General features: G+C 46.9%; 5 protein-coding genes and 2 non-coding genes across 7 annotated transcripts; 3 read left to right on the top strand and 4 right to left on the bottom strand.

The window, feature by feature from the left end:
• Positions 1-1,376: 1,376 nt before the first annotated feature.
• On the bottom strand, positions 1,377-4,190 carry B0H65DRAFT_530456 (fungal-specific transcription factor domain-containing protein; the record flags this gene model as incomplete). The annotated part of the gene is made up of 5 exons (XM_062828933.1): positions 3,493-4,190; positions 3,083-3,380; positions 2,486-3,029; positions 1,911-2,417; positions 1,377-1,847 (listed from the first exon to the last, which is right to left on the bottom strand). Exons 1-5 carry the CDS (start codon positions 3,719-3,721, stop codon positions 1,377-1,379), a joined length of 2,049 nt encoding a protein of 682 aa, XP_062678198.1. The 5' UTR covers positions 3,722-4,190.
• A 5,202-nt stretch (positions 4,191-9,392) lies between these two features.
• Positions 9,393-12,157, bottom strand: B0H65DRAFT_541721 (uncharacterized protein; the record flags this gene model as incomplete). The annotated part of the gene is made up of 8 exons (XM_062829184.1): positions 9,393-9,485; positions 9,510-9,526; positions 9,603-9,650; positions 9,944-10,026; positions 11,111-11,268; positions 11,463-11,592; positions 11,613-11,723; positions 12,123-12,157. The coding sequence occupies 8 exons, from the start codon at positions 12,155-12,157 to the stop codon at positions 9,393-9,395; spliced, it is 675 nt and encodes a 224-aa protein (XP_062678199.1).
• Positions 12,158-15,013: 2,856 nt separating this feature from the next.
• Positions 15,014-15,771, bottom strand: B0H65DRAFT_474721 (uncharacterized protein). Its single transcript, XM_062827264.1, has 2 exons — positions 15,334-15,771; positions 15,014-15,174 (listed from the first exon to the last, which is right to left on the bottom strand). The coding sequence occupies exon 1, from the start codon at positions 15,682-15,684 to the stop codon at positions 15,355-15,357; it is 330 nt and encodes a 109-aa protein (XP_062678200.1). The 5' UTR covers positions 15,685-15,771; the 3' UTR covers positions 15,014-15,174; positions 15,334-15,354.
• Positions 15,772-16,045: 274 nt separating this feature from the next.
• On the top strand, positions 16,046-16,461 carry B0H65DRAFT_474722 (uncharacterized protein; the record flags this gene model as incomplete). The annotated part of the gene is made up of 1 exon (XM_062827265.1): positions 16,046-16,461. A coding segment is annotated over exon 1 (200 nt), but the record flags the coding sequence as incomplete, so codon positions are not given.
• A 417-nt stretch (positions 16,462-16,878) lies between these two features.
• B0H65DRAFT_541722 (uncharacterized protein) lies at positions 16,879-21,289 on the bottom strand (the record flags this gene model as incomplete). Its single annotated transcript, XM_062829185.1, has 6 exons — positions 21,139-21,289; positions 20,054-20,131; positions 19,932-20,020; positions 18,709-18,893; positions 17,459-17,760; positions 16,879-17,289 (listed from the first exon to the last, which is right to left on the bottom strand). The coding sequence occupies exons 1-6, from the start codon at positions 21,223-21,225 to the stop codon at positions 16,879-16,881; spliced, it is 1,152 nt and encodes a 383-aa protein (XP_062678202.1). The 5' UTR covers positions 21,226-21,289.
• B0H65DRAFT_t378 lies at positions 19,003-19,143 on the top strand. The gene has a single exon. It is a non-coding gene; the product is annotated as a tRNA-Sec (tRNA).
• A 924-nt stretch (positions 21,290-22,213) lies between the features above and the next one.
• B0H65DRAFT_t379 lies at positions 22,214-22,362 on the top strand. The gene has a single exon. It is a non-coding gene; the product is annotated as a tRNA-OTHER (tRNA).
• The last annotated feature ends 2,507 nt before the right edge of the window (positions 22,363-24,869 follow it).

Here is a 24,869-nt window from a genome sequence, read left to right on the forward strand (position 1 = left end):
CGCCCGAACCCTTGGGTTGGGATTTGGAATCCCTGGACATCTCGAGCTGAGAACCCTGAGACTGGACGGGAGTCCGAGGTCTGTCTGCGCGGTAGATGCCGTTGATTCTCATACCGTACCTATCCAAGGAGCCCCAGGTGCTGGGTGCCCGTGAATATGATATCCCTGTTCGAGGCTCTTTGACCGCACGGTTTTGAGCGAGCGTCACGACCGGCACGGTTTCAACTTCACATGCCACATCAAGGCCAGAAATTCCGAGTTTTTGCGGGATATACAGGTACGAAACAAGATGGGAAGACCGAAAGACGTCGGAGACATGGACGGGATTGCTTCCTCAACACGATCCGCTGTATGCATGTCAGATGGATGTACTACACAGTATTGATGAGCTGCATTGCATGCATTGCAAGACATGGACCTTCCAGAGTCCCAGTCCTCACGGCACCTCCCAGAGTCCCAGTCCTCACGGCACCTTTTACCTTTCCCACCGTCCCACGTTGAGGCATCAAGCACCATGGTGGACATCCATTCACTTCATCGTCCGTCCCAACGAGTCACGATGGGGTATATCCAGATCATAAACCTGTCGACCAAGGTCCTGTCTTTCTTGTTAAGGTAGAGGTAAGTTTTCTCTTTGTATTGTAGTCCATTCAAGTTCCGCGCGTGGAAAGGAGAACAAACGCTATGCATGCAGATGATGTCTGACCCGACGATGCTGCACTTTCCATACTCTACATATTGCCTTTACCCGACCGACCACGCGGAAGACGGCCCGGGTCGCATAAAAAACGGCCGACATGCCTTCTTCTAGTGTACCTTCCAGAGACATGATTCGTCCGCTCGGGAAAGGCTGTTCTCTGCCGATCCCTTGCTTCTTCAAGACCGTGAGGCTTGCGGTTCAGCTGCACTTCGTCGGGCTTAGCCGTTGAAGGACTGGAGGGTACCAGGGTACCCCAGACACTCATGCAGACACTCATGCAGACACTCAGAGCAGTGTGGAAGAAGCCGAAGGGGAAGCTGAGGGCGGTTTTGTGGTGAAGGGAGGAAGGGAGAGGAAGGAAGACTGGAGCCAGAGAAGTGAGACATGCAGGTTGTTTGTTATCAGCTTTTGCGGTTGCGGCTTTTCGAGACTCGAGAGGACAGTAAAACACTGATAGAGGAGGGAATATACCCTAGTTGTACTTGGTAAAAGTATTATACTTGTATTTGTATTGTTGGGTATCTTGTTCTGCTCTGCAGTTGTATGCTTCATGGTATTGGGTATTATCCTTCTTCTTCTCCTTCCTCTTCTGCTCTCATCTTCCTGATACCTCTCATCTTTCTCCGTCACTCCTCCCACTCCCACTCCCCCTTCCCTGTCCTCCTCCATCCTCCACTTAATAAGTACAAAGTTGAATCTGGGGTATATGCTGATGTGAAACACTAAGAGAATGACTAGAATGACTAGTATGACTGTGACTCTGACTTGGTACATGGCCCATCAAAAGAGTCTGTTGTTGTTGTTGTTGGTGTTGTTGTTGTTGTTGTTGTTGTTGATGCTGATGATGTTGCTGTTGAGCATGTTGTTGTTGTTGTTGTTGTTGTTGTTGTTGTTGTTGTTGTTGTTGTTGTTGTTGTTGCTGCTGGACAATCCCCAGCGTATGTAGATGCTCCCTGGCCAGGTTATTGAACGTCTGCATCTTTCGTAGCGCGTCCATGCAGGACTGGATCTCACTGTCGTACTCGGTTTCGGTGGCGGGGACGAAGCCCTCGGGCACTTGGGCGGCGAGGTCGGCGAGGGTTTGGGTGCGTTGAGATATTAGGCGGGAGGCGGCGAGAGAGATGGAGAGGGGGAGGAAGATGTGGGCCTGTGGTTTGTTTTGTTAGTGGCCTGCAAAGAAGGGAAGGAAGAGGATGGGAAAAAGACATACCTTGAAATAACCAAGATGCTCATGAGCCTTGGTCAACGCCGCAATCTCCCTCGCAGCCCTCAGCGCCCGCTTCTGGTACTCAAACACGGCCGGATCCCACTGACACTGCTGTCCATGTCTGTTTGTCTCCTGGCCAGCCTCCACCACCTTGCACAAGTTGATCGTCGTCGTGTGAGCAAGCATGAAAGCAAAGAAGAGCATCGGGTCCGCCGCCGCCGACACAACCGGGTAGCTCTGGATCAAAGAATCCAGCCGCTTGTTGACCATGCCCGCCAACCACTCGTGTCGGATCCAAAAGTCGGCCGAGGTGCTGCCGTAGGTGCGCTCGACGTTGGCGACCTGCGTGTGGGAGAGGGTGCGGCCGCAGACGGTGGCGAGCACGACACTCTCGGCGAGGGGAGAGAACAGGCCGTGGTCGCCCGAGGCAATGGCTTCGGAGAGGAAACACATTTGGATCGGTTGGCCGCTTTGGAAGGAGAGTTCGGGCGAGGGCAGGCGGGTGCAGATCTGTTGCATGTTGCGTTAGCATGATGCCCCTTCCCCTAACTGCAGGTGCACGGGATGTGCGAACTTACCACCTCCTCCACCAACGTCAACGGCCACTGATTCTTCAAACTGATAAACCGATCCAAACAATACGCCACCCAAAACGTCCTCCTCCGTTCCTCCACCACCACCGGATCCTCCCCCTGCTGCAGCATCGACCTCTCGGGGCTATCAATCTCATGCAATCTCGCCAGCTGAACCAGCCTGAACGCCCTGCCGGCCGTCACCCATCCGCGCTTGTAGTTGGTCCTGGCGAACTCGTAGAAGGCAAGGAGCAGCCAGGCTTGGATCTCCTCGATGCAAACGGGGCTTTCGTGCGAGTGGTGGTTCTCGTACATGTCGAGCGACTCGAGCATCTGCTTGGTTTCATTGTAGAGGGTGTCGCGGTAGGACTCGAACTGCGATGACAAAGCCATGGCGGACGTCCACATGGCGTATTGGAGACATAGGCGGGGGTTGGTGGCGCTGTTGTGGTGGTGGGTGGTGAGTGGTGTTTGTTGGGAGAGGGCAAAGTAGCGGGATTGGTTGAAGATGGGGGCGTTGGGGTGGACGCGATCGAAGTAGAGTTGGTCGCTATGGGAGGTTAGAAGATGTTGCGAGGTGGAAGATGGGAGAAGAGGACATACAGGTCTGCGCGCATGAGATCATTGACCAAGGCGCGCTTTGGTGGTGTTGGTGGTGATGGAGGGAACTTGAAGTTCTGCATGGACAAAGGAATCTGTGGTGTCATGGGGGAAAGCTGTCCATCCCATATCGATCCCCTCCCTCGTGGTGAGGGAAGTTGGCTGAGGTCTGAATCGGAGGCAGGTCCTGGTGGTGGTGTGCTCCCGGCAGGAAGAGCATGTTGTGAAAGGTCGGCGTCGCCATGGAGGGATAGGCCTTCGAGGTTGGTTGGATCGAGACTGAGACGACGTTCAAGAGCGACTGGAGGAAAGAAAAGAAAGATGATGTCAACACCTGAACTAAGACCCGAATACGAGATATAGGGCTGTGGTTCATCGGGATGCAGGGACTCGGGGGGTGGGTGGTGACCTACCGATGCGGCTCCGCAGGGCCTTGAGATCGCCTTTCTTGGGCCCGCGGGCGAGACGGTTGTGGTTGACTTCGCATACGATTCCCGCATCGGCGCAAGTGCCGCATTGGGGACGTTGCCGGTCGCATCGCAACTTGCGCTTCCGGCACTCCTCACAGGCGGACCCGGGCAGCTGTCTCGGCTGCGGAGGCCCGTCCGTACATGTACTGCTGGTTCGTCGAATAGCAGGCATCTTGGATGTTGCTGTATCTGTCTTCTGAGTGGTGTTGATCTAGCTTGATGATAGAGATGTTTGGATGCAGACAACACCACCGCGGGACGGGACTTGGTCTTTAATACACTCGCACTCCCGTTTGGGGTGTCGGTCAGTTATGGAAAGTACAGCCCGGACTGGACAAGGGATGTGCCTTTGGGTCTACAGGGGGGCTTGTCGGCGAAATGGGTTGTGTAAATCTGGGGAATAGTCAGGTCAACAGTGATCCGCCTTGCCAGTGCGTGTGGGATGAGTGGAAATGATGGGATATTGAGTTCGGCGACTCCTAACGTCAGCGGGATGTGTCATCTTTTCTCTCTTTGATGTCAGCTGGAAATGGAGATGAATGGGGGATGGATATGCGCAAGTCTGTGGAGGACGGTGGCATCCATGGAGATACGGGATCCAGACCAGCGTTAGCGCCTCTTCAGGTACCTACAGTGCCGCCTCTAACTGTACGGGGTACCGCCAGGGGGTCAAGGGGTCCTCAGCTGTCATCTGGTTCGTTTTTGCTCTAATACCACACAGTGATACACCTGACAATCGACACAGAAGAACCCGCTCGAGAGCACATAAACCGGCAGAAGGGAACAGCGCGGAACGGAAAACGGCAGCGGGATGTTTCCGGATGTGAGGTGTCGATAACAACAACTCCAAGGACCCGATTTCGTGATCAAAACACTGGGCCAAAATGGCGGATGTGCAGGGCCCCCTGTACCGTACCCTAAATCCCTTGCCAAGTGGAACACCCCTGAATCTCCCGTCGACAACATCAACATTGACGCCAAACCATCTCCCCAGAGTCGTCATTTATCCCACATCCTAATCTCCCTCATCTGTTTCGGCTAGCAGTCATCATCAGCTATTTTCATCGCTGCATCATCTAACCGCATCCCACAGGGCGATCCGAGCTAATCGTGATATCCTCCACCCATCAGCATCATCATCAATGAGCGGGGGACATTCGAGGCTCGTGATGAGTCCTTTCTTTGCAAGCCTTGAGTGCTTTTTTGCATTGGATGCTTCCGACCGTCCAGTCAGCGGAACTGCTATCAGTGAGACAGCAACCCCTGTCGACGACGGTCCCAGCGATGATTTGTGGCTCAAAGCCTCACCGAATAAAAGTGCCCGGAACGTGAAAGCCCTCCAACAATGTGTTCTCCTCCTTTGTGTCTCCTCCCATCACGCCTTACTCAGACATTTCAAACCATCACCGGCATCCTATGATATTATAGGTAATAATCAATATAAGGTTCAACGTAGCTTGATTGTATATGTCTATATAAGACTGGCTCTGCAAACTCGAAGCTCTAGCATCTAGATAAATCCCGCATATCCCAACCCAACTAGGTACATACACGCCCAGTAGATCCCTTAACCTCTAATATACCCCCTTAGATCTAATATACAAACCACGCCAGATCTACCCAAATATGCCCTAAAATGCCCTAAAATCCTCCCAAAACTAACTAAAAATAATATTATTCCCAAATTACTTCCTCGTTACGGTAACTTTCAAACTTTTACTCGTAAGAGTCTTGCCTTATTATATTTATTAATTCGTCGCCCGAATCCTCCTCTATAAAGTCCTCTATACCCTTCGGGCGGCCTATAGTAATATTTCCACTACTAAATTCTCGTAGTTAAATCTATAGCCGCTATGGCTTTACGAATCCTAACTACTCTATAGATTTCAAATATACTGCAGGAAGGAGGCTCTTTATAAGACTATCCACAATCTACTCTTTAATAGGTACGTAAATTATGTCTACCAACTTCCTCTCCTACGTTTACTTTAACTAATATTTATATATATTGACGTACTTGAACTTAATTACGAACCGAACTCCCTTCTTTATAATAAATCATATCGTTTACTTATTATTATAACCTATAGGTGTAGCCTCTTAATTTTCGAACCCTAGGGTAAATTCGCTAAAGAGACGGCGAATGTAAATAGCCTCCTTAATTCCCTAATTAAGGGATAGTAATTCGGCCTCTATAAATAAAGTTGTAACTATATTTTACTTATTAGTTCGCTAATCGATTATAGCGCCTAAGAGTTTAAATATAAACGCTTATAAATTCTGTCAATTAAAAAATTTATTTATAAATAAAGAATTAATTGTAACGTAGAAATTCTATTAGTTTTTACTACTTAATTAAAAAGCGTAATTTTAAATTATAAAAAGGTAAAATAATATTTAATTTATAATTGTAGAATATACTAAATTAGGATTTAAATTAAATTAAATAAATTCAAAAACCGGGAATATTATATTTATTGTAATATAATAGTAATAAAGAAAATCGAACTAATTTTAACTTAATACGCGTAAATTTCGTACGGGGCTACGCTATTTTAATACAGTAAGAATTCTTCTCTAATTATAAGCGTAGAATATAATTTCTTAATACGTTTAACCTTCTTCGTAATCTTTTAAATATAATTGTACTATAATAATTAAATTAATCTCTTCTCTCGGTTTCGAATAATTTCGATACCTAAAAATTATTTTAATAATTTTCTACCCGTTCACTAATACTTCTTCTTTATAGTAGCTACTACCCCTTTAATCATAATAATTATTTTATTTTTATATTTATAAATAATAATAATATTATTAATGTAGAAGAAAAAGAATATATTACTTTTAATTTGGATACTAAGTTCTATAGGGAGAGGGTTTATATTTGTAATTACGAGGGTTTTAGTAAATTCCTACTATTAGAGGAAAGGAGATTTGCGTAAATTATATAGCGTATATAGTAATTGGAATACTTGACCTTTCTTAATATATTTAGGGGAAGCCTTTATAAATATTACTTTATTGAATATAGTGTTAATAAAAGCGTTCTTTATATTGTACTAAATTAAATTAAAATTAAAGTAAGTAATTATAATTATTAGGATATAGAATGACCTAATTGCCAAAATCGCTACGTACGTTTTACGTACGCTATCCTTAAATTATTAGTTTCTTAGTATAATTAAATGTATTTTATATTTAAAAAACCAGCCGTTTTAATCGAATTTATAGGTATATACCTATATCGAATTGAGTATTTTAGTATTTTTCACCTCCTTAATACTAACTTACTTCTAAAATTTCTTATCTTTATATTTATTTAAATATTCTTTTTTTATATCCTTAAAGAATTTTTTAAAAGAATAAAAGTTAAAATTACTATAGTGCTTTAGAAAGGGTAGAAAATTAATTCGATAAAGGGTCTTTAACGTACTCTTTATTCTATAGCGGTTAATAATCTCCTTTATTATTTTTAATTTAGGATTATAGTTGGGATTAATATTGATACCCCTTTTTCTTATTAATTCTAAGAAGGCGTAATCTATAACTTTATTTCCCTAAAAGCCTATAGGTCGATTACCCTTTATAAATAAAAACGATGCGGCCTAATAAAAGTATTAATTTATAGTTAATTATAATTACTTATTTGAATAAAAGAAGTTAATTACTAACAACGTAGTTAAATTATTAGGAGGGATAGGGAAATAGCCCTCTTCCTTATCCTTCGAATTTAAGACCGTACTTTAGAATTCCGACGGCGATTGTACGGACGGCGATAGTAAGGGCTCTAGACCCTACAGTTATATTTCTAATACTTATAAGACCTCTAAAAATCTAAACTGCGTTTATATTTCTAAAAACGCTAATTCCTCCTCTTCCCCTAATATAATTTCAATTTTAATAGGAAAATTTTAGATAACAGGGGTAAGAACTCTATTATTTACAGCGGGTATAGCTTCGATTTATAGGACGTCTATTTATACGATATTTGTTTAATAAAAATCTTTTAATTATATAGCTAGTTTTTTAAGGGAAATATTAAAGGTATTATAAATTTTTTTAATATTACTACTAGGGAAGACATCCTTTTTATTAAATATAACGTATTATATAATCATAATAGAATTAGTATAAAGATTCTAAATCTTATAAATATTCGTTAATTAATATCCAACTAAATAGCCGACCCAAACGCGGTCTTTAAATTTTATTAATTTATTTTATTCTTTTATAATTGTTATTATAAAAGTAAAGGCTTTACAATTATATATTTTAAAATATACGATAATAGGGGAGGGGTTTAATAGAGGAACGATACTATTTTTAAATTAATAGTACGTTTCAAATCAGTCTTAAGGAAATTTCTAATAATATTCCGCTTTAAGGGTTAAATTATATAAATATTTAATTATTCTAATACTTTTTATCTATAATTTGTAAGGGAGATTTGTACTTAATTATATTATTATACCTTTAGTTTTAATTATACCCCCTAAATACTCTACGCCGCCGTTTTAAATTTATATATAAGGCGCTAACGGTTCAATATTAATTCTCTTAGTAGCAAACCAAATAATAATCTTCTTACTATTAATTATTTCGTTATTATATTCGACTACCCGAAGTATAATTTAATATTAAATCTATAGCCGTATATGAAAGGATTCTAAGTATATAATAATAAATTCGGCTTTTCTATTACTTAAGTAATATACTTAAACGAATGTAAATTACCAGTTTATAACTACTATTAAATTTAAATATTTTTAGCCCCTTACCTTTACTTCATTATAAGAAGAAAAATCGACGGTTAATTATAATGTAGAACCTTCTAAATAAATACGAACTTTTCTACGTACTTAATATTTCAATTTAACTTTAATATATAGTTTATAATATATTATACCCGGTCCTTTAAATCGTACGCTATATTTTTATTCTATTAATTTAATTAAAATTTCGGGTCCCGAATAGCTAAATCGAAAATACTAACGAAGGGGCTTAACCTCTTAAGGCTTCTACTTGATATAATTTATATACTATATAATAAAAAAAGACTTATTAACGTTATTTTATAAAAGGATATATTCCAAAATAAATTACTTATATTTAGAAAGAATATAATAAATAAGGGAGTCTGTAAAGCGGGAGCGTAAACAATTATTCTTATAATCCTAATAAATTTATTCATCCTTAAATTATTTTAAGGAGACGAAATTACAAACTATACCCGGCATTAAGGCGATATTAGGGAATTAGAACTTTCTATTTCTAATATCCTCCTAAATTATAATTATAATAATATTATACCCTTCGTTAAGAATCCGCTTATTTCCAACCTATATATAATTATTAATATTTAATAGAATAAAGTCTTTAAACCGATTAACTTTATTAAAAATATATATTATTGTACTTAAATCGAAGATTATATAGTCTCTTAATAAATATATAGCGCCGCATTTCGCTACAAATACTAAGAAATTATTTTTATTTACTTAGCGTTTATAGAATTAATTATTTTAATCCTTATCGTCCTACTATATTTATAAATAGTTAACGGCTTCTTTAAATATTTTATCCTTCTTCAAATTAACGAACGTACGCTTCTTAATAATAGGATTTTCGACCCAACCTTTATAAGATAATTATGATCTAACGTAATAATACTTATTTAAATTATAGCCCGGCTATTTATAGAATTTATATAAAAATCGTTGTAGTCGTTTACTTATTAGTAGGGATAAAAAGGAAGTACGCTTATTTTTATTAATATTCTTCCTAAATTTACTATTTTTACTTATAACTTTTCTCTATCCCTCTACCTCCGGGCTAAGGTTTTATTCGTCGCTAGGAGCGTCCTCTTCAACAGGTTTACCGCCTAACGTAGCCGCGAATACAATACCCTTAAATAAGAAGGCGCGACCCTTTCTCTAAATAGTATTCGCTATTACTACTTTACGAAAATCTTTGGCTACAATACGGCAAGAAATTTTAAAATTAAGGTTTCTCTCAATTTCCTTATTATACCAAAATTAGTAATTATTTACCCAAACGGTATAAAGACTCGACCTTATAACTATATAGAATTCTAAGAACTATAAGTTTAACTTATGTATTCTAATAATTCTTTTAATAATATAAAGAGCTATAGCCGCTTTCTAATAAAAAGTCTAACTATACTAATTATAATTAATTTTACTAAAGGGCTTAAAAATATTAATAAATTTAACCTAGGCGAACTTCTTTATTTTATAATCGTTAAAGGCGGTAAATTTATTAAAATTATTGTACTATTTATATATATTAATACGTTTAATAAAATTAGTTTTATAATGATTATTTTTAATAGTTTCAAATATCTAACGATTTAACGTAATTTTCTTAATACCTAGGTTAGAAAAGGTTTTAACTTCTATACGCCAATCCGACTTCTTAATTGTATAATTACAATAATCGTACTCATAATAAAAACTGTAAAGTTTAGTAGCAATAAATAAGACAAACTCCCTATCCTTCTTAACTTCTTTAATTTCTCTAGCTAGGACCTCTCCCTAATAACTAGCAATATTAGGTTCTACGGGCTCAATTAGCTAAGGCACACGGTTATTAGGATCGATATACTTTCAAAGATTAAAGTCCTAGGCTATAGAAATAAAAGTATTTTCCCAAGCCGGCCAATCCTTAGGGCCGTTAAAAGTAACGCTATTAATCTTAATCGTAGACATTATTGGCAATCATTTAGTCAGTTATCGTTGCTGGCGATAGTTTCAACAGTTGAATCAATAAAACTCTTAATTGTAATATTATAGGTAATAATCGATATGGGGTTTAACGTAGCTTGATTGTATATATCTATGTAAGACTGGCTCTACAAACTCGAAGCTCTGGCATCTAAATAAATCCCGTATATCCCAGCCCAACTAGGCACGTGCACGCCCAGTGGATCCCCTGGCCTCTGACACATCCATCCGTCGAACCCGTCAGCGCCTGATCGACAAGAGCACCTCATCCAAAAACGTGATCCTGGCTCCGATCTTGAGACATTGTCCTTCTGTAACAGGAATAGTCACCTAACCGTCAAGGTCCCCAATGCGTCCCCACGACGTCCCAAAAAGGCCTCGCGAATTACCAAGGCGTCACCGTGGCGGCAGCCATTCCCCTCGAGTCGGGTCTGTCAACTCTCCCAATTCTCAAGTTCGTGACCAGTTCGTGATGACCACTGCGAACCATCGTCGGTCGCTCTCCACCGCCTGCGTGTTCACCTTTCAGCTAGTCCAGCAACCCTCCGCATTCCCATGTCGAGCATTACCCGAAACAGCATGGTAGGGTCATTTTAGCGTTGACCCACACCAGCGTTCAATGTCTCCTCGGTAGCAGCCAGAACGGGGACGAATGTCATTGTTGTCCTCGACAGTCCCGTCTCTTTCCCTTTGCTTCTTTTTTCACTTTGCAGTTCTCATCAATCTCCATCAACTTTAATCTTGTCCCAACTTTGGCTCCCGCTCGTCAAGACCCGTCAGCAAATTGCGAGACTCTAAATCGAGAAATTACTCACATCCCGACTTTCCACTTGGCCCAGCGGTACGCAATACCGATCGTCAACTTGGCACGCGGAAAGAGAGTGCCGATGCTACCTTGAACAGCTTGGCCAAAGTGAGGTATCCGGCTTGGCGGGGGGACTCGACGTCTCGAGGTCTTGAGGATGAGGTTGAACTTGAGAGGTTGACATCAACAACGCAACGCTGCAATAACACCTCCAGTCCACGAAGTGACTCTCCAGTCCGCGAAGTAACTCTCCAGTCCACGAAGTAACCCTCCCATTCACACTTCCACTTTCACATGCAGACGGGCTTGCATCTCGACATCAGTGGCTTCGAGTGTCACCACCACGGATCTGAGAGCTGTACTTCCAGCACCGTGCAGAGAGCGATGGTGCCGAGCTCGGTACTTCTCTCAGCGCTGCCGGTAGTTGACCGGTTTCCCGTGATCCACTGTGTGTACGACATACGAGTGTTGGTGGTGTCGATGGTGTTCCGTCTGGTACATTGTAGACTTACACCGTCAGTATGCGCAAAAAGTCAAACATCAACAGCTTTACCGGTCGGTCGGATATCGTTTGTTCCAAAGGCTCTTCCCCCGCATCTTTGGCTGCAAACTTTCCTTCTGTCCTGGACAATTCCCCGACGCACGCCCGTTCCCATCTTCCGGCGGAAGATACACTGTCTGTTTCGTTTTGCTTTGCCTGCTTCCCGAGGTCGTAAATCCGACAGCAGCCTCACTCATCGTACGAGCTTTCCTGAGAGTCTCACTGCCTCCTCGAACGACATGGGGAACATCAGTGAACTGCCTCATCACATGCAATCAACTCAACGAGTCCCCATCACCACGCCTTACCTATTCCCGTACACAGCTCGTAGACGCAACAAATTCCACCTGCCTAATCGGCAGGTACTTCCCCCTCCTCCACCGTCCTCCCCCGTCCTCCCCCGTCCTCCCCCATCCTAGCCCACGCACTCCCATCCACTCACCTGTTCCCAAAGAACCCATCCCTGCCGCCGATCACTCACTGATTCCCCCCTCTTGGGGCCTGGAGATCAATCATATCGTATCATCTTCATGCGCGAACTTGTCCTGGGGCACGATTGACGATTGTCGATGACAACCTAACCTACCTCTACGAGCCGAGCACGCCGAAATGGAGCTACTGTATGCAAGTGACATATCTCCGCGCGCGGTTCGTGTGAACTTGGGGTGTAGGTACTTCAGGTTGATTGGACCGGTCGGTATCAGCTATCGGGAACAGCCGGGGCTTCCGGGGCCGTTGTCCGGCGGAGCTACACTACTGTGGTCAGGAGCAAAAGTTAAACCCCCATGTCAGGTACCGACAGGGGAGGTCGGTACCGCCACCAAAAAGTGTAAGCGAAATGCAGGGGAAGTCGCCACCAAGTCACTCACCGCTAGATTTCTATAGAAAAGGACTTCGAGGCACTTTGAATCTGGTCTTTTTGCATCTTCATCATCATTCACCATGGCTCGCCCAAAAGGCATCACCGGAAAGAAGCATCTCTCCCTCGAAGAGCGAACGAGAATTAGAACCCTTTATTTCGATGCCAAAATGAACTAAAGCGAAATATCCTAAATCACTGGCTTTTCTAAAGACTAAATCCGCTACGCTTGTCGCTCCGAGAACGCTGCCGTTGCTCCCCGAGCGGGCCGGCCGCGAGCATTGGACGATGCCCAAGAAAAAGAGTTGGTTGAATTCGTCTGCAGTTCCAAAAAGACTAGAAGAATGCCTTTTCTCTAACTATTAATAGTTCTCTTTGGGGTTATCTTTGGAGTTTGGGCTATTAAAAATACCCTTTATCGTTTCGGTTTCCGTAGAAGGTCCGCCCGGAAAAAACTTCCGATTTCCGAATGCAACTGGGGCTTCCGGTATTAATAGGTATTGGAGCATATTTATTGGACTCCTTAATAATGGGTATCGATTTTTTAGACGGACGAAATTTGGGTAACCGGCGGTCCTTATCGGAAGTAGTTCGTTACCCGGAGGCCAGGAGAAGAATTCGATCTTACTTGTATCGTCGAAAAGTACTAAAGAAAGTAAGGATGGATGTTTTGGGATAGTTTTTCTGGGAGAGGAAAAGGGCCGGGCTTTTTTTGGGAAAAGGAATGGGGTACTATTAATGCTGCTTCCTATAGAGAGTGCACTCTTCCCGTCATTGATGAGTATTTCCGTTCTTCTCGAGAAAGCGGCTTCCCCCTTTTTTTAATGCAAAATAATGCCCCTAGTTACGCTACCGCTGAGACTATTAATGAACTTCAAGATCGAAGTATCGATGTTATTAAATGGCTACCTTTTTCTCTGGATTTAAATCCGATAGAATTTGCTTAGAATTGGATGAAAGATTTTATTGAGGATAAATATGGTACTAATGAAAAGCCTACTTATATACGGCTCCGTGGCTACGTTTTGGAGGCTTGGGAGGAATTAACGGAATCTTTCTTAGCAGAGCTTTTGGACTCGATGCCAGCCAGATGTCAGGCTGTCATCGATGCCAATGGGATGCATACGAAATATTAGCATTTACTATAGTAATGAAATGTTCATTTTGGTGTTGAAAGACAAGTCCCGGCACCCCCTGTCACCCCCCTGTCGGTACGGGCTCCACCGGTTTAACTTACCCATCTTACCACAGTACTTGCCTTACTTGCGGTACCTACAGGTACTTCGCTTCGACCCCAATGTCGACTTCATGTTGCTCAAGTGGAGTGACCGACCAACCGGGGAAGAGAACGATGAACATCCGGGATACCGTGGACTGCCAGTGCCGCATGGTTCGCACTTTCAGCGAATGGCTGTTTGAGAAGGCAAGCTGGTAGTCTGGCAAGGCGGTTTCACTTCCGTTCTTTGCCAGTCTCAGTTGACACTTGACAACCTTACTTCACACGTAATGTGCCGGCATACCCCGGATATGGCGTGATACGTCTTTTTGACTGCTCGTTCCACCAGTGGGGGTTTTGTGTACCTTACCTTACTAGGTACCTAGAGTATGTAGCTCTTTCGCTGCTTCGCCGCCGGTTAAACTACAGTTCAAGTCTGGTTCGTTTGTTCGCCTGGTACCAGACCCTGAGCAAGACTCATACCAACCCATCCTGAACGCCGCACACGACCTACTTTCAACGCTCCGCCTCTTCCTCGCCCCTCAGCTACCTACCTCTACTGCCCGACATACATCCGAGCTCGGAGCGGTTCGCCTTGCCTCGCCCTGTCCATCCATTCCCTACATGCCCGTAAAGCAGATCACAAGCAGATCACCGACCGCCTTCCTATTCCGGTATCGAGGTCGTCGTGACTTGGGGGAGACAGTAGGTTTGATGATAGTAGGAGCTACCCCTCCTCCGGATCGTCATTACCAGTGCTGCATGTACACTAGTAAAGTACAGATAGTTGGCGGGTACATTAACCTAAAGTCAGGTATAGAAGTGTTAGCGTAGGCCAGAGTGACAGAGCTCTACACTAGATATCAATGGATGAGGTCTGGTGCACATGTGCTTAAGCGAGAACCTCAGGACAAGTTCCTGGCACGAACAGAAAACAGGAAACGCTCCTGGGGACAACGGTTGTGAGGAACGGCTGGGGTACGTGGGTCGCCGGTTTCACATGCTCGATGCTACCTCTACCTTGCTCACCTTACCTTGATAGCACTGAGGCCTGTTAGTGACTACACACCCCTTGAAGGCTAAGGTTCTTAGCTCGAGACATCTGGTCAACTTGTCCAGGTGTTTTCACATCCAGCTTATGTGTTTTCTTCGGTAGCAGGGGCATAGCATTGGTATTAATATGTCAATTTAGGTAACAACAATGCATTTCTGGCTGGTGATTATGCCTTTCAAAGTCCTACTACTCCCATCACATGTCGTGGTGTGCTCGTGGTGACGGCCAGGCCATGCTGGAGCTGGACATCTTCTTGCTGGTTGCCATAGTACCCGTCGTTCTGATCCGGCTTCTGGCCATTCGGTACGTAGTACCATCCTTGACTACCCGGCGGCGGCGGCGGCTGGGCGGAATACTGAGGAGGCGCGTAGGGGAGGGGTGGGAGCCACCGAGTGACTGTGGCACTGTGACAAAGTGTGGTCAGCAATCAGCATCAGTTGAATCGTCTAACCGGCCAGGCTCCGAAGTACAAGCCTCCGGCTACCATCAAGCAAGTTCAGGTTTCAATCCACAGCCTCGAACACTCGGGAGTTGGGACAAACACCGCAAGCAAACGTACATACCTCTACAGACACAACACGAGGCTAGGCCTCCTCCTCCTCCCTCGGGACTTCCTCCTCCCTGCCCCTGCCAAAGTTGTACCGAACCCTCCAGCCCATCCGAACCTCCATCTCGGGGCCCCACGCTAGCTTGTGGATTCTCTCCCAGTACTTTGCCGACCTCCGGATGCGAATGGTAATTATTATGCGCCTGCGGGGGCGGCACACCAGGCAAAGGTAACAAGTCTTGCAAGCCTCGCCGCCGGGCAATGCAAGGGCACCTTGCTTGACGGAGTCGGAGTGGAAGTGTGGCAGTGCAGTTGCCAACAGCTTGGCTGTTGTGATGCAGTCGATTTCGGTTGGTATGAGGATCATTGTTGCTGGATGTGACTGGATGGTGGTGTGGCTGTGGTTGTGGGTGATGGTGATGGTGATTTGGTGATGGAGGCAAGTGGGACAACAACAAAAGAAGACGAGGATGTGATGGTTTGGAGGGGTAAGACGGCTTCAAATGCTGAGCTAGCTTAAGCCGTTTTGTTATGGCGGGAAGGCTGACTGAGGTGCCAAGTCAACTCGTCGTAGCCGCGGAAGGCAAGCTTTGGGGAACAAGCCCAGCAAGCCGGTACGTACCTCCCAGACTCCCGGGCACCTTCCCTCGTGGTATATATATTAGGTCTTTGTGTGCACATTTCAACAAACAGAAAAAAGCGCGGTTGGCGTAGTGGTCTAACGCGTACACACCGAAAATGTGCGAAGGGTGTGAGTTCAATGCCAACCCGAGCACGCATGTTCGTTTTCTGGGGGGGCCCGGCAAGCCATAGTACAAAAGGCAGTGTAAGAACCCGGGTTCGAATCCCGGACCGCGCATATCTTTTTCTTCTTCTTTTTTCCCATGATGTTGAAGCTGGTGTTGTTCTTTTTTTGGCTGTTGGTCGCTCGGGGATCTGTTGTGGTCGTGTGCGGCCTGTTTGTTCTCGACTACGAGTCTGGGAACGTCGGGACAGTCGGATTTGTTCTTTGGATGCGAGATATGCCTTCTCTTTTCTCTGCCGTCTACCTACTGTTTGGTTGTACGGCATTTTATTCAGATAAGACTCGCGGCTTCAAGTTTCAACTCTCTTGAGATCGTCACTAGCAGTATCACAGTCCGCCTGGTTCAAACCATCATCCCATGCAGTCAAGTTGGAAGATTTGTCGATGCATTTGCCTCAGTGGACCGATTAACCTTACTTTCTCTATTCACAGAGGTAAACTTTGGAAGGCTGAAGTCGGTAATGTGTTTCCCGTTTGACACCTAGGCCTACCTATTCTTGGTATTCTCATTTGGCTCATCTGGTTGGAAGTAGAGGTATCTCAAATCCCGACGCTCCATGATATCCTGAAAACCGTTCGGTGAGGGTGCAGTGCTGGGCACCGAGTCTTCAGTTGCTCCTGTGCTACCTCTTTGCCCATGATTTTTAGCTGACAAGACTCTTAAACTCATGGTCCCTTCCTCTACAAGTTGGGCTCAGGTTGTAGCTCAACATCCTCAAGTCCATCTCCGCCACGCACCAGCTGCTTGTCAGCCTTTCAAAACTCGGACAAGTGGACTTCCATGGAGTTTGCATGCACGAGACGAAAGGCAGAGGTATGACCACGAGGGAAAGAATGCCACAGCTGTTTCGAAGAGGGACAGTAGACGAGTGCCAGGAAGCACGGATGATAGCTCAAGTGAAGGCGGTAGCGAACATGGAGGAGATTGTGTAGCGTGATGAGGGATTGATTTACACGCGTGCTTCTATGGCTATGGCTATGTACATGTGGATTCCATGCAAGATCGTTTCCTTGCATCTGCAGAAGCCGACTGTTGTCCTTGCAGTCCAAATGACTGTGATCCACCACTGATCCGGAGTCAGAAGCGGGCCAACGCTGGATTGGTGTCTTCATTGGGTCTATGAACAACTTGTGGTCGATAGCAATCCAACCAGTGATGGCGTGTGCCTGGATGTCATGTAGGTGGCGGTGATGTTTGTTTTTTCTTGGCCGATGACTGGACGGGAGGCAGAGGCTTGTCGCAACGGCGAGAGCCAACACCAGCGACCGACAGTGGAGTCTGTGGCTCGTCATCGTTAGCGGTGGTACAGTTTTGAAGTTGGAACTGGAAACTTACAATCCGGTGCCACAACTCCTGCGAGTCCGTGAACACTCGCACCTCAGATGTGGGATGACAGTGCTGGCTCATCAAACGGATGACAAGCAGTGTGAGTTGGGTGAACATTTGCAATAGGCCCAGGCGCAATGTTCTCCGGAAGGTAGCCTCGGGAGTGATGGGCTCGTTCATCACCGACATTGGCTCCGATGCCTCCCTTTGAGCTTGAACTTGCTGCTGTTGGAGGCTGGAAGAGGCGACAACGAACAGGGCTTGATTCTGGAGTTGTCTAACGGAAGAGGAGAAACGGAAACCAGGGCAGCCTAAATACCTGGAAGGGCACCAGTGAATGGGCGACCCAGGGCACGGACTTCCAACAGCTGCTGATGTTGCTCGAGCGAAGAAGCGAGGATAGCAGGGTCGGTGTAGGACTCGTAAGAGTCAGCAGGGGAGGCAGCCAGCGAGCGCCTCGAGAAGCAGTTTTGGGTCGAGAGGAACAAGGAGAATGTCCTGGAGAAAGCCAAGGCCACACGGGACCGCGTTCTTGGGAGAAGCAGCGGAGATCTGGAGCGGCACGAGCGAGGCCCAGGGGGCGGACTCTGGTGCAGTGTCAGTCATCTCAATTCTCGACTCGGGATGAATGGTCTACTCGACGTACGAATCAAGTGTCCGCCCCCTGAGAAGATTCTCTCTAGCCTTCCTGTTCTTCTCCTGCTTGGCCAGCTCGGCGAGAGCCTCCTTGCTGAGATTGGGGTCTCGAAAGAGCTTGGCTTGGAAGGATGAGGAAGTTCCAGAGTTTCATGGTCACAAGCCTAAGGCTGATGTGTGTGGTCGATAATGGTGGGGTTCTTGTCCTGCTCACAGACCAGTTCCCATGGTTAGATCACGGTGGGGATGTCTGCTGGTTTGACGAGCAAAGAAGACATACCTGGAGTTGCTGAGTGCCCTGGAGGGCGTCAGTTGGCATAACCAAGGTTCCGACCCAGGATGAAACTGAAGGGAGAAGGGGGGGCAGCTCGGTGTGACTGAGATTGCTGCTGCTGCCCCCCCTTCGTCTCGTGTTATCTTGTCCTTCGTGCTATCGTCAAGGCGAAGAAGGTCAAGTTTGCTTGGCCCAAGAAGAAGAAGGTCCTGTCGGACTGGACAGTTGATGTCGGTTTTGCCATTTGGGTGCAGGTGGTTGTGTGTTGAGGTGGTGGTGAGGGGTTGTGATGGAGGAAGAGAAACGGAAGAACACCAGAGGACGACGAGGATTTTGAACGAGGGTGTACAAGCCAGATTCCCCTCGGCAGACCAAGAGGTCACGTCTGGGGTTACTAGCCCTAACTCCCGCTCACCAGCCTTCCAACCGTGAAACAAATGGAAGGCGGGGAACCCACTGCAGCCACGGGACCTCAAGGAGAATCTCAACGGAGCAGGAGCAGCCTGGCCCTGGGCAGCAGACCGGTAGAGGTACCTAGGTACCACTAGGTACGCACACTCCTCTTCCCAAGGCAGCTATCCGGGCTCCTTCCCTCGGGGTATATGTATTAGGTCTTTGTGCACACCTTCCAACAAAAACCAACGTGCGGTTGGCGCAGTGGTCAGCGCGTTCACTCTCAAGCTGGGGTTTTCAGGGGCATCTATGGAGGGGTGGCAGACTCCATACTGAAAACCGGACACCAGGTGGCCGTGAAAGGACCCGGGTTCGAATCCCGGACCGCACACATCTCTTTTTTCTGTCTCTTCTCAATGTTTTCTTTTTGCCGTTTGTTTTGTTTTACCTTGTGAGCCTTCCCTCTCCTTGTGGTTCTACGTCTCTCTGCGCTGTGTGATGGCTCGGGCACCAGTGGCTTTTTGGTGACACCTGCTTGCCTATCACCCAGAATCTTGCCTTCCAAAGAGAGACCTCAAACATCTCCTAGTCGAAGTCGCAGCCACTGCACTCGCGTCTTCAGAGAGACCAAAGTGACGCAGAATCCCACCTACCTCATGGCAGGAACTGGCTTGACGGGCGTGCCTAACGACGACTTTAGGGAGGACAACACACGGCATAGGGAGCGATTGTGGAAGGAGTGGCAGTGGGGGGAGTCACAGGAGCAGGAACGAGATGGACTTGACGCAGCGGAAATGGACGTTGCACATCGTCCAAGTGAAGATTCTCTTTCGCTGGTTTCCGAAGGAGGTGAAGGAGACTGCCGCCGCTCGTAGATAGAGAAGCCCAAGGCCAAGGCAATAACACGAAGCCCAAATTATCAACAACGTGAGATTCTCTAGCAGGCTGGCAAACATGTGTTCTCGCTGCTGGACATGCACATGTTCAGAATTGGATTGGTGAGGCCAAGGCGAGTCGTTACGTCTCGATCACTGGCCAACCTGACTAAAAGATTTCACGAGGACACTTGCAAATTTTGGAACAAAATTCAGGGAGTAGACACCCATGATCTCTTTGTTCATCACCTCGTTATCGAAGACAAGATTCTCGCGGTTTCGAGCAAGATGACGACCGCTTTACACTTTGTCAGCTACGGAACTAGATACATCATCACCGCCAAACAAAACTACATTGCCAGGAGCAGCACCACCGTCGCCCTCAGCCATGGACTTGTAAAGCCATTGACATTAAGATCCGCTTACAGCAGAAGCACCGCGCTCCCAGAGTCGAGCTGCGAGTGTTGACGGACTCGCAGGAGTGTTGGCACCTGCTTGGTACCTCTAAGGGGCTAAACCAGAGACTTGAAAGATTCCACTTCTCTTACAGGCACACCGAGCCCATTCGGCGAGCTGTCGTCTGGTTGTCACACCGTCTGGGGATCATGGGCGGTGAGCTGGAAGTGAGTGAGTGCGTCGGAATCCTCGGAGATGTGCTCGGCTCTGGTACCTCTGATCACTGAAACGGGAAGGAAGATGAGGGGCAAACCAGCGGACCAAGCACCGCGCCTTCCATTTGGTACGCGCGAGAAATCTTCGCGTGTGGGAATTGGTCACAGACAGCAACCGGCAAGACAGACATGGGAGTGCAAACACAGAGCTTGAGCATGGAAGTTTACAACAAGGAAGATCACATCGAGCGTCACATTGGTCAAAATCAGGATGAGCATGGCGAAGAAACTTTACATTTGTCGAAGTGAACGGAGTGAACGAAGACAAGAACAAGAACACCAAACACCGCCCTGTTAGCAAAAAGTTGTTGGAAAAAAACCGCGCGCAAGTTGTTCTCCCTCCTCCAACCTTACGACTTTCTGTTTCCCTGAACCATCATTGGGGAGAGGCATACAACCCTTCAAGAAAATTGTTCCTCCACCCCCCCCCCCCCTCCGGAAGATCTCTTCTTCCCTCCACCCCTTTCCCCCCAGACAACACCCCTCCAGCTCAGACTGGGTAGTGTCGAAGTGCTTTATGTACGCGTTGTGCCGGCCCCGCGATTTGTGGGGATATCAGCAAGCGGAATCTCGTCGCTCTCTGGGTTGGGTTCTCGGCGCGAGAACAATCTTTGTAGGCGCGGGGAACGGCGGGGAGCTGTGACAGGACAAACGCGTTAGTGACCAAGTTGCGACAGAAGTGAAGGTGTTACGAGGAAGGAAGAATTGAATGGAATGAAGTCAATAAAGCAGCAAGAATCCAGAAGTGTACTCATCAGATGCATTTTCTACATCCATATTCTGCCCCCGCGGCGCCCCCCTCTCTCTTAACCACATGACGACGTGGAGTGCAGTCATTACGATGATGACGGTGGTGAAGACCACCAGGCAAATGAGTGCGGCCACCTTGACGATGTCGTCGGCGTTACTGGTATTGGTGGAGTCCATGTTGATGTCTTGTTTGTGCTTGACTTGGAGGCTTGAAGCTTGTGGTGTGATGCGAGAAGTGACGAAGGTGTGAATGGGGGGAAAAGAGAAGAAGAAAGATTTGCCCCGCGTTGAAGATTTGGGAAGCTTTATACCTCCCCAGGGGCAGGTACGTAACGAGTGCAAATTTGGACAAGTGTCAGACAGTTGGAAGACAAGACGGAAACAAAGACTGCCAGTGGCAAGACAGGAGGAAAGCTGGCAGACTGAACAGGAAAGACTTCGGCTGGCAGGAACGACAGGACCGAAAGATCAGACGACGGGACCGAAGTTGCCAAGCTCCCAAGCTTGCCCGTCTTCCAGAGCGGCAGTCACCAGAACGATGACCAGTGGAGGTATGTAGAGGTACGAAGGCGGGGGCAAGAGCAAAAGATCACACGACGGGACCGAAGCTGTCACGCTCCCCGCTCTCAAGGTTGCCCGTCTTCAGAGAAGTCACTACACGAAGGCCAGAGCCACAGCCAATAATGGCGTGCGTGTCTGCTATCTTCCTTCTTCCTTCCTTCCCTCTCAACTCTTGACATGTCTTTCTGCCTCTGCTAGCCGAATGACTGCCAGTTGCACGACAGAAGGAAGGCAAAAGGTGGCATTGTGGACGGAAGGAAAGACTTCGGCTGGCAGGAAGAGAAGAGTAATGGGACAGTGGCAAGAGCGAAGGATCAGACGACGGGACCGAAGCTTTCAGGCCCCCGTCCAAAACTTCCTGCTTCTTGCCCACAAGAGCAGTCACTAGAGCGAGGGTACAGCCAGTAGAGGTACCTCCGTACCTACCTACCTCCTTCCCTCTTACTTCTCTCCTTCCCTCCATCCCGAGCTTCAACCTGCCTGCCCTCTACCCCGCCTCTGCCCCTCTGCCTGCCACTACCAGCTGGCTTCACTTGCCTCCCGAGTCCCGTCACCTCGGGTAGATAAGGTACCTCTTTGGGTCCCGTTTCCAACAAGAAAAAAAGCGCGGTTGGCGTAGTGGTATAGCGCGTCACTCGATTCAAGTATTCGGGTTGAAATCCCCGACGAATCAAAGTCAAAGACCGAGTTTCAGAGGGCAATCAGAAAAAAGATCTCCTGTTGAAGACCCGGGTTCGAATCCCGGACCGCGCATATTTTTTTTCTGGTTTTGCTTTCTTCCTCTTCGTCTTGTGCCTTTTATTTTGATGGTCTGTTGGACCTTTTGCCTTTGGTGAACTCTGCGTGGGGTTGTGAGACTTGAGTTTGAGCGTCCACGCTGGACCTCTCGCCTTTGACTCTGTGCCGTTACTTGGGAGACCGAGGATACCGCTAGTGTTGAAGAAGGTTGCTGAACTGAGGTGGCTTGAACCGACCTATGGATGCAGTTGTGTGTTTATATCATATCTCTTGACTGTCGAGCACTTCTCGCCCTCTTTCCTCTTTCTTTCCATGCTTCAAGCAGTTTCCCGTCACTTTACCTCTTACCATACATCTATATCTTCAACACACACAGTAGTATTCATATCTTAGTTCACTCCGTCGCGGGATAACTCCGGGTTCGATGATCAACTGATTCCATAGGGCTACCGCTTGCACAGTCACTTCTTCTTTCCGGAACGCGGAGGTTGGGGATGGTAACTCCAATGCCGAAACAACATCACTTAACCTCAAAAGCTCGCGCATGAAAGTTTCCAGCCTCGTTCTCAACTTCGATCAAACTCCATATATGTCTTCCCGTTCTCTGCCTCTACTTGAAATCCTTTCAACCTGTTGGCTCTACCACCATACGTCTACGACACAAGCAAGCAGTGTCCCGGAAGTACAATCAATTTGAAGAACTTGTGTGGACAGACTGAAGGCCAAGACACCGTCCAACAGCTTGACTACCGAAAATGAGCAGGGCTCGGAACAGGTGCTGTTTGTAGACTCAGTGAGCATGTTACTTTTTTGCTTGCCTCTACGATGTCAGCTTTCAACTTCATCCACCGAGTTCGAGTTCGTCTTTTAACGACACGACGTAGGAAGGTCTGGAATCCATTACTATAGTCTATCCTCTGGTCATTCCGCTGTTCAATCCCATGGCCGAACATTCACGAGTAAGTGTCTACTTGTGCTATTCTTGCCCAAAAACCTTCTGCATGTTTGAAGAGAGCAATGGATTAGTGATTGAGTGGGAAAGAACCCTATCTCCGTGCTGTGAAGATAAACATCTGAGGAGTCATGGCCAGGTGATACCAGCAGAGGTTGATGAGCAGTGGTTCTCAAGTTTCTCAACTCTCAAGGCCAAGTGCGAAGGTCAAACTTCACAACATGAGACACCAGCAAGTCAAACTCATGAGGATGGTATGCTCGTAGAACATGCAGGCAACTCCAATCGTAGAGGTAATCAACCAGCCTCTCAAACTGGCGTATGACCTGGTACCGGAGAACTTCAACAGTCTCGTCATCCACCAAAAGACAAGACACTCGACAGCGACAACCTTCACTGCTAGAAATAGAAGCCATTGCGGCAATGATGACTGTTTTTACCTCCTCGGAAACATTCCATCCGTAGTGCCTCTGCGAACGGAAGAGGAAAGATGCCTCTACAGTTGGCAAAGCGGACATGGGAGTGAAGATGATTGTATGTGCAAGATGTTGATAGTCAAACTCATCGCCCACCCGGCAAAGCCAGGGCCGAGATTTAATGCTGTTACTTCCCCTTGTATCGGCTACACACCTCAATGTAACTTCGCCAGTGTGGCCACTAGAGACAGACGATGGTCAATTTACCAGTCTTAGGTGCTCGAAGTGTGCACGCTCTGTCGAGGCTAACTGACATAGAGCGTACGCTGGTAAGCATGCGCGAGGGGGATGATGATCATGAATCATGTGCTCGAGGTATACGAAGTCATGCGTGCATCAATGAATTCAAAGGCGACAGTCTGCTTCAACACTCTCTGTTTTCTCTATCTACCTCCTCTCTCTACCTCCCCCCTCTACCTCCTCTTCTCGGCGATCAAGCCAAGGTTAGGGACACGACGGAAAATTCGATCGAGTTCCTCTGGCGCTCCCCCACCTTCTGATCTCTTCGGCGGGCTACGCCCGCGGGCACCTATCACAACAAATGGTCAGCATTCGTCATTGTACTACAACCACAGCAAAAGAAGACATTGTATGGAAACAAGCAAACACACATACCTCTACTATTAATATTTTTCTGTTAGCACAGGTCGCGGCCGTTGCTATTGTGGTGGCTGGCGACTCTGCCACTAGCAACTCTGCTAGCGTGCTGGTGGTGACGTCCAGGGGCCCCCCCGACCCCCCGTAGTGAGTTGCGTAAGTTTGGACAGGCGCGGGAGGGGGGGGCCGGAGGGGGGGGCCGGGGGAGGCGCTCACAGCTGCTGGGTGCCACGTGTGCTACGTCCCGGGGCCGCCTTCTCCCGACAGTAACGGATGTGATTCTCGTAACATTCGATCAGGATCTGTCTGTCGATGAGCGCTGCTCGTCCCGCTCATGCGGCTGTCACCAAGCAGATTGCACGAAGTATATTGGCTGCTGACAAGGAAGTCATCGCCGGCCTCGGCGGCGGTCGAAGTTCTCATGCTTCTAAGAGCAGGCTTTGGCGAGTTCGGCCTCTGGGGCAACGTTCCCGGTAACGCGCCGGTGGGATGTGGCT

Source organism: Neurospora tetraspora (assembly GCF_033439725.1).
Source record: "Neurospora tetraspora strain CBS 560.94 chromosome Unknown B0H65scaffold_7, whole genome shotgun sequence".
Lineage (NCBI taxonomy): Eukaryota > Fungi > Ascomycota > Sordariomycetes > Sordariales > Sordariaceae > Neurospora > Neurospora tetraspora.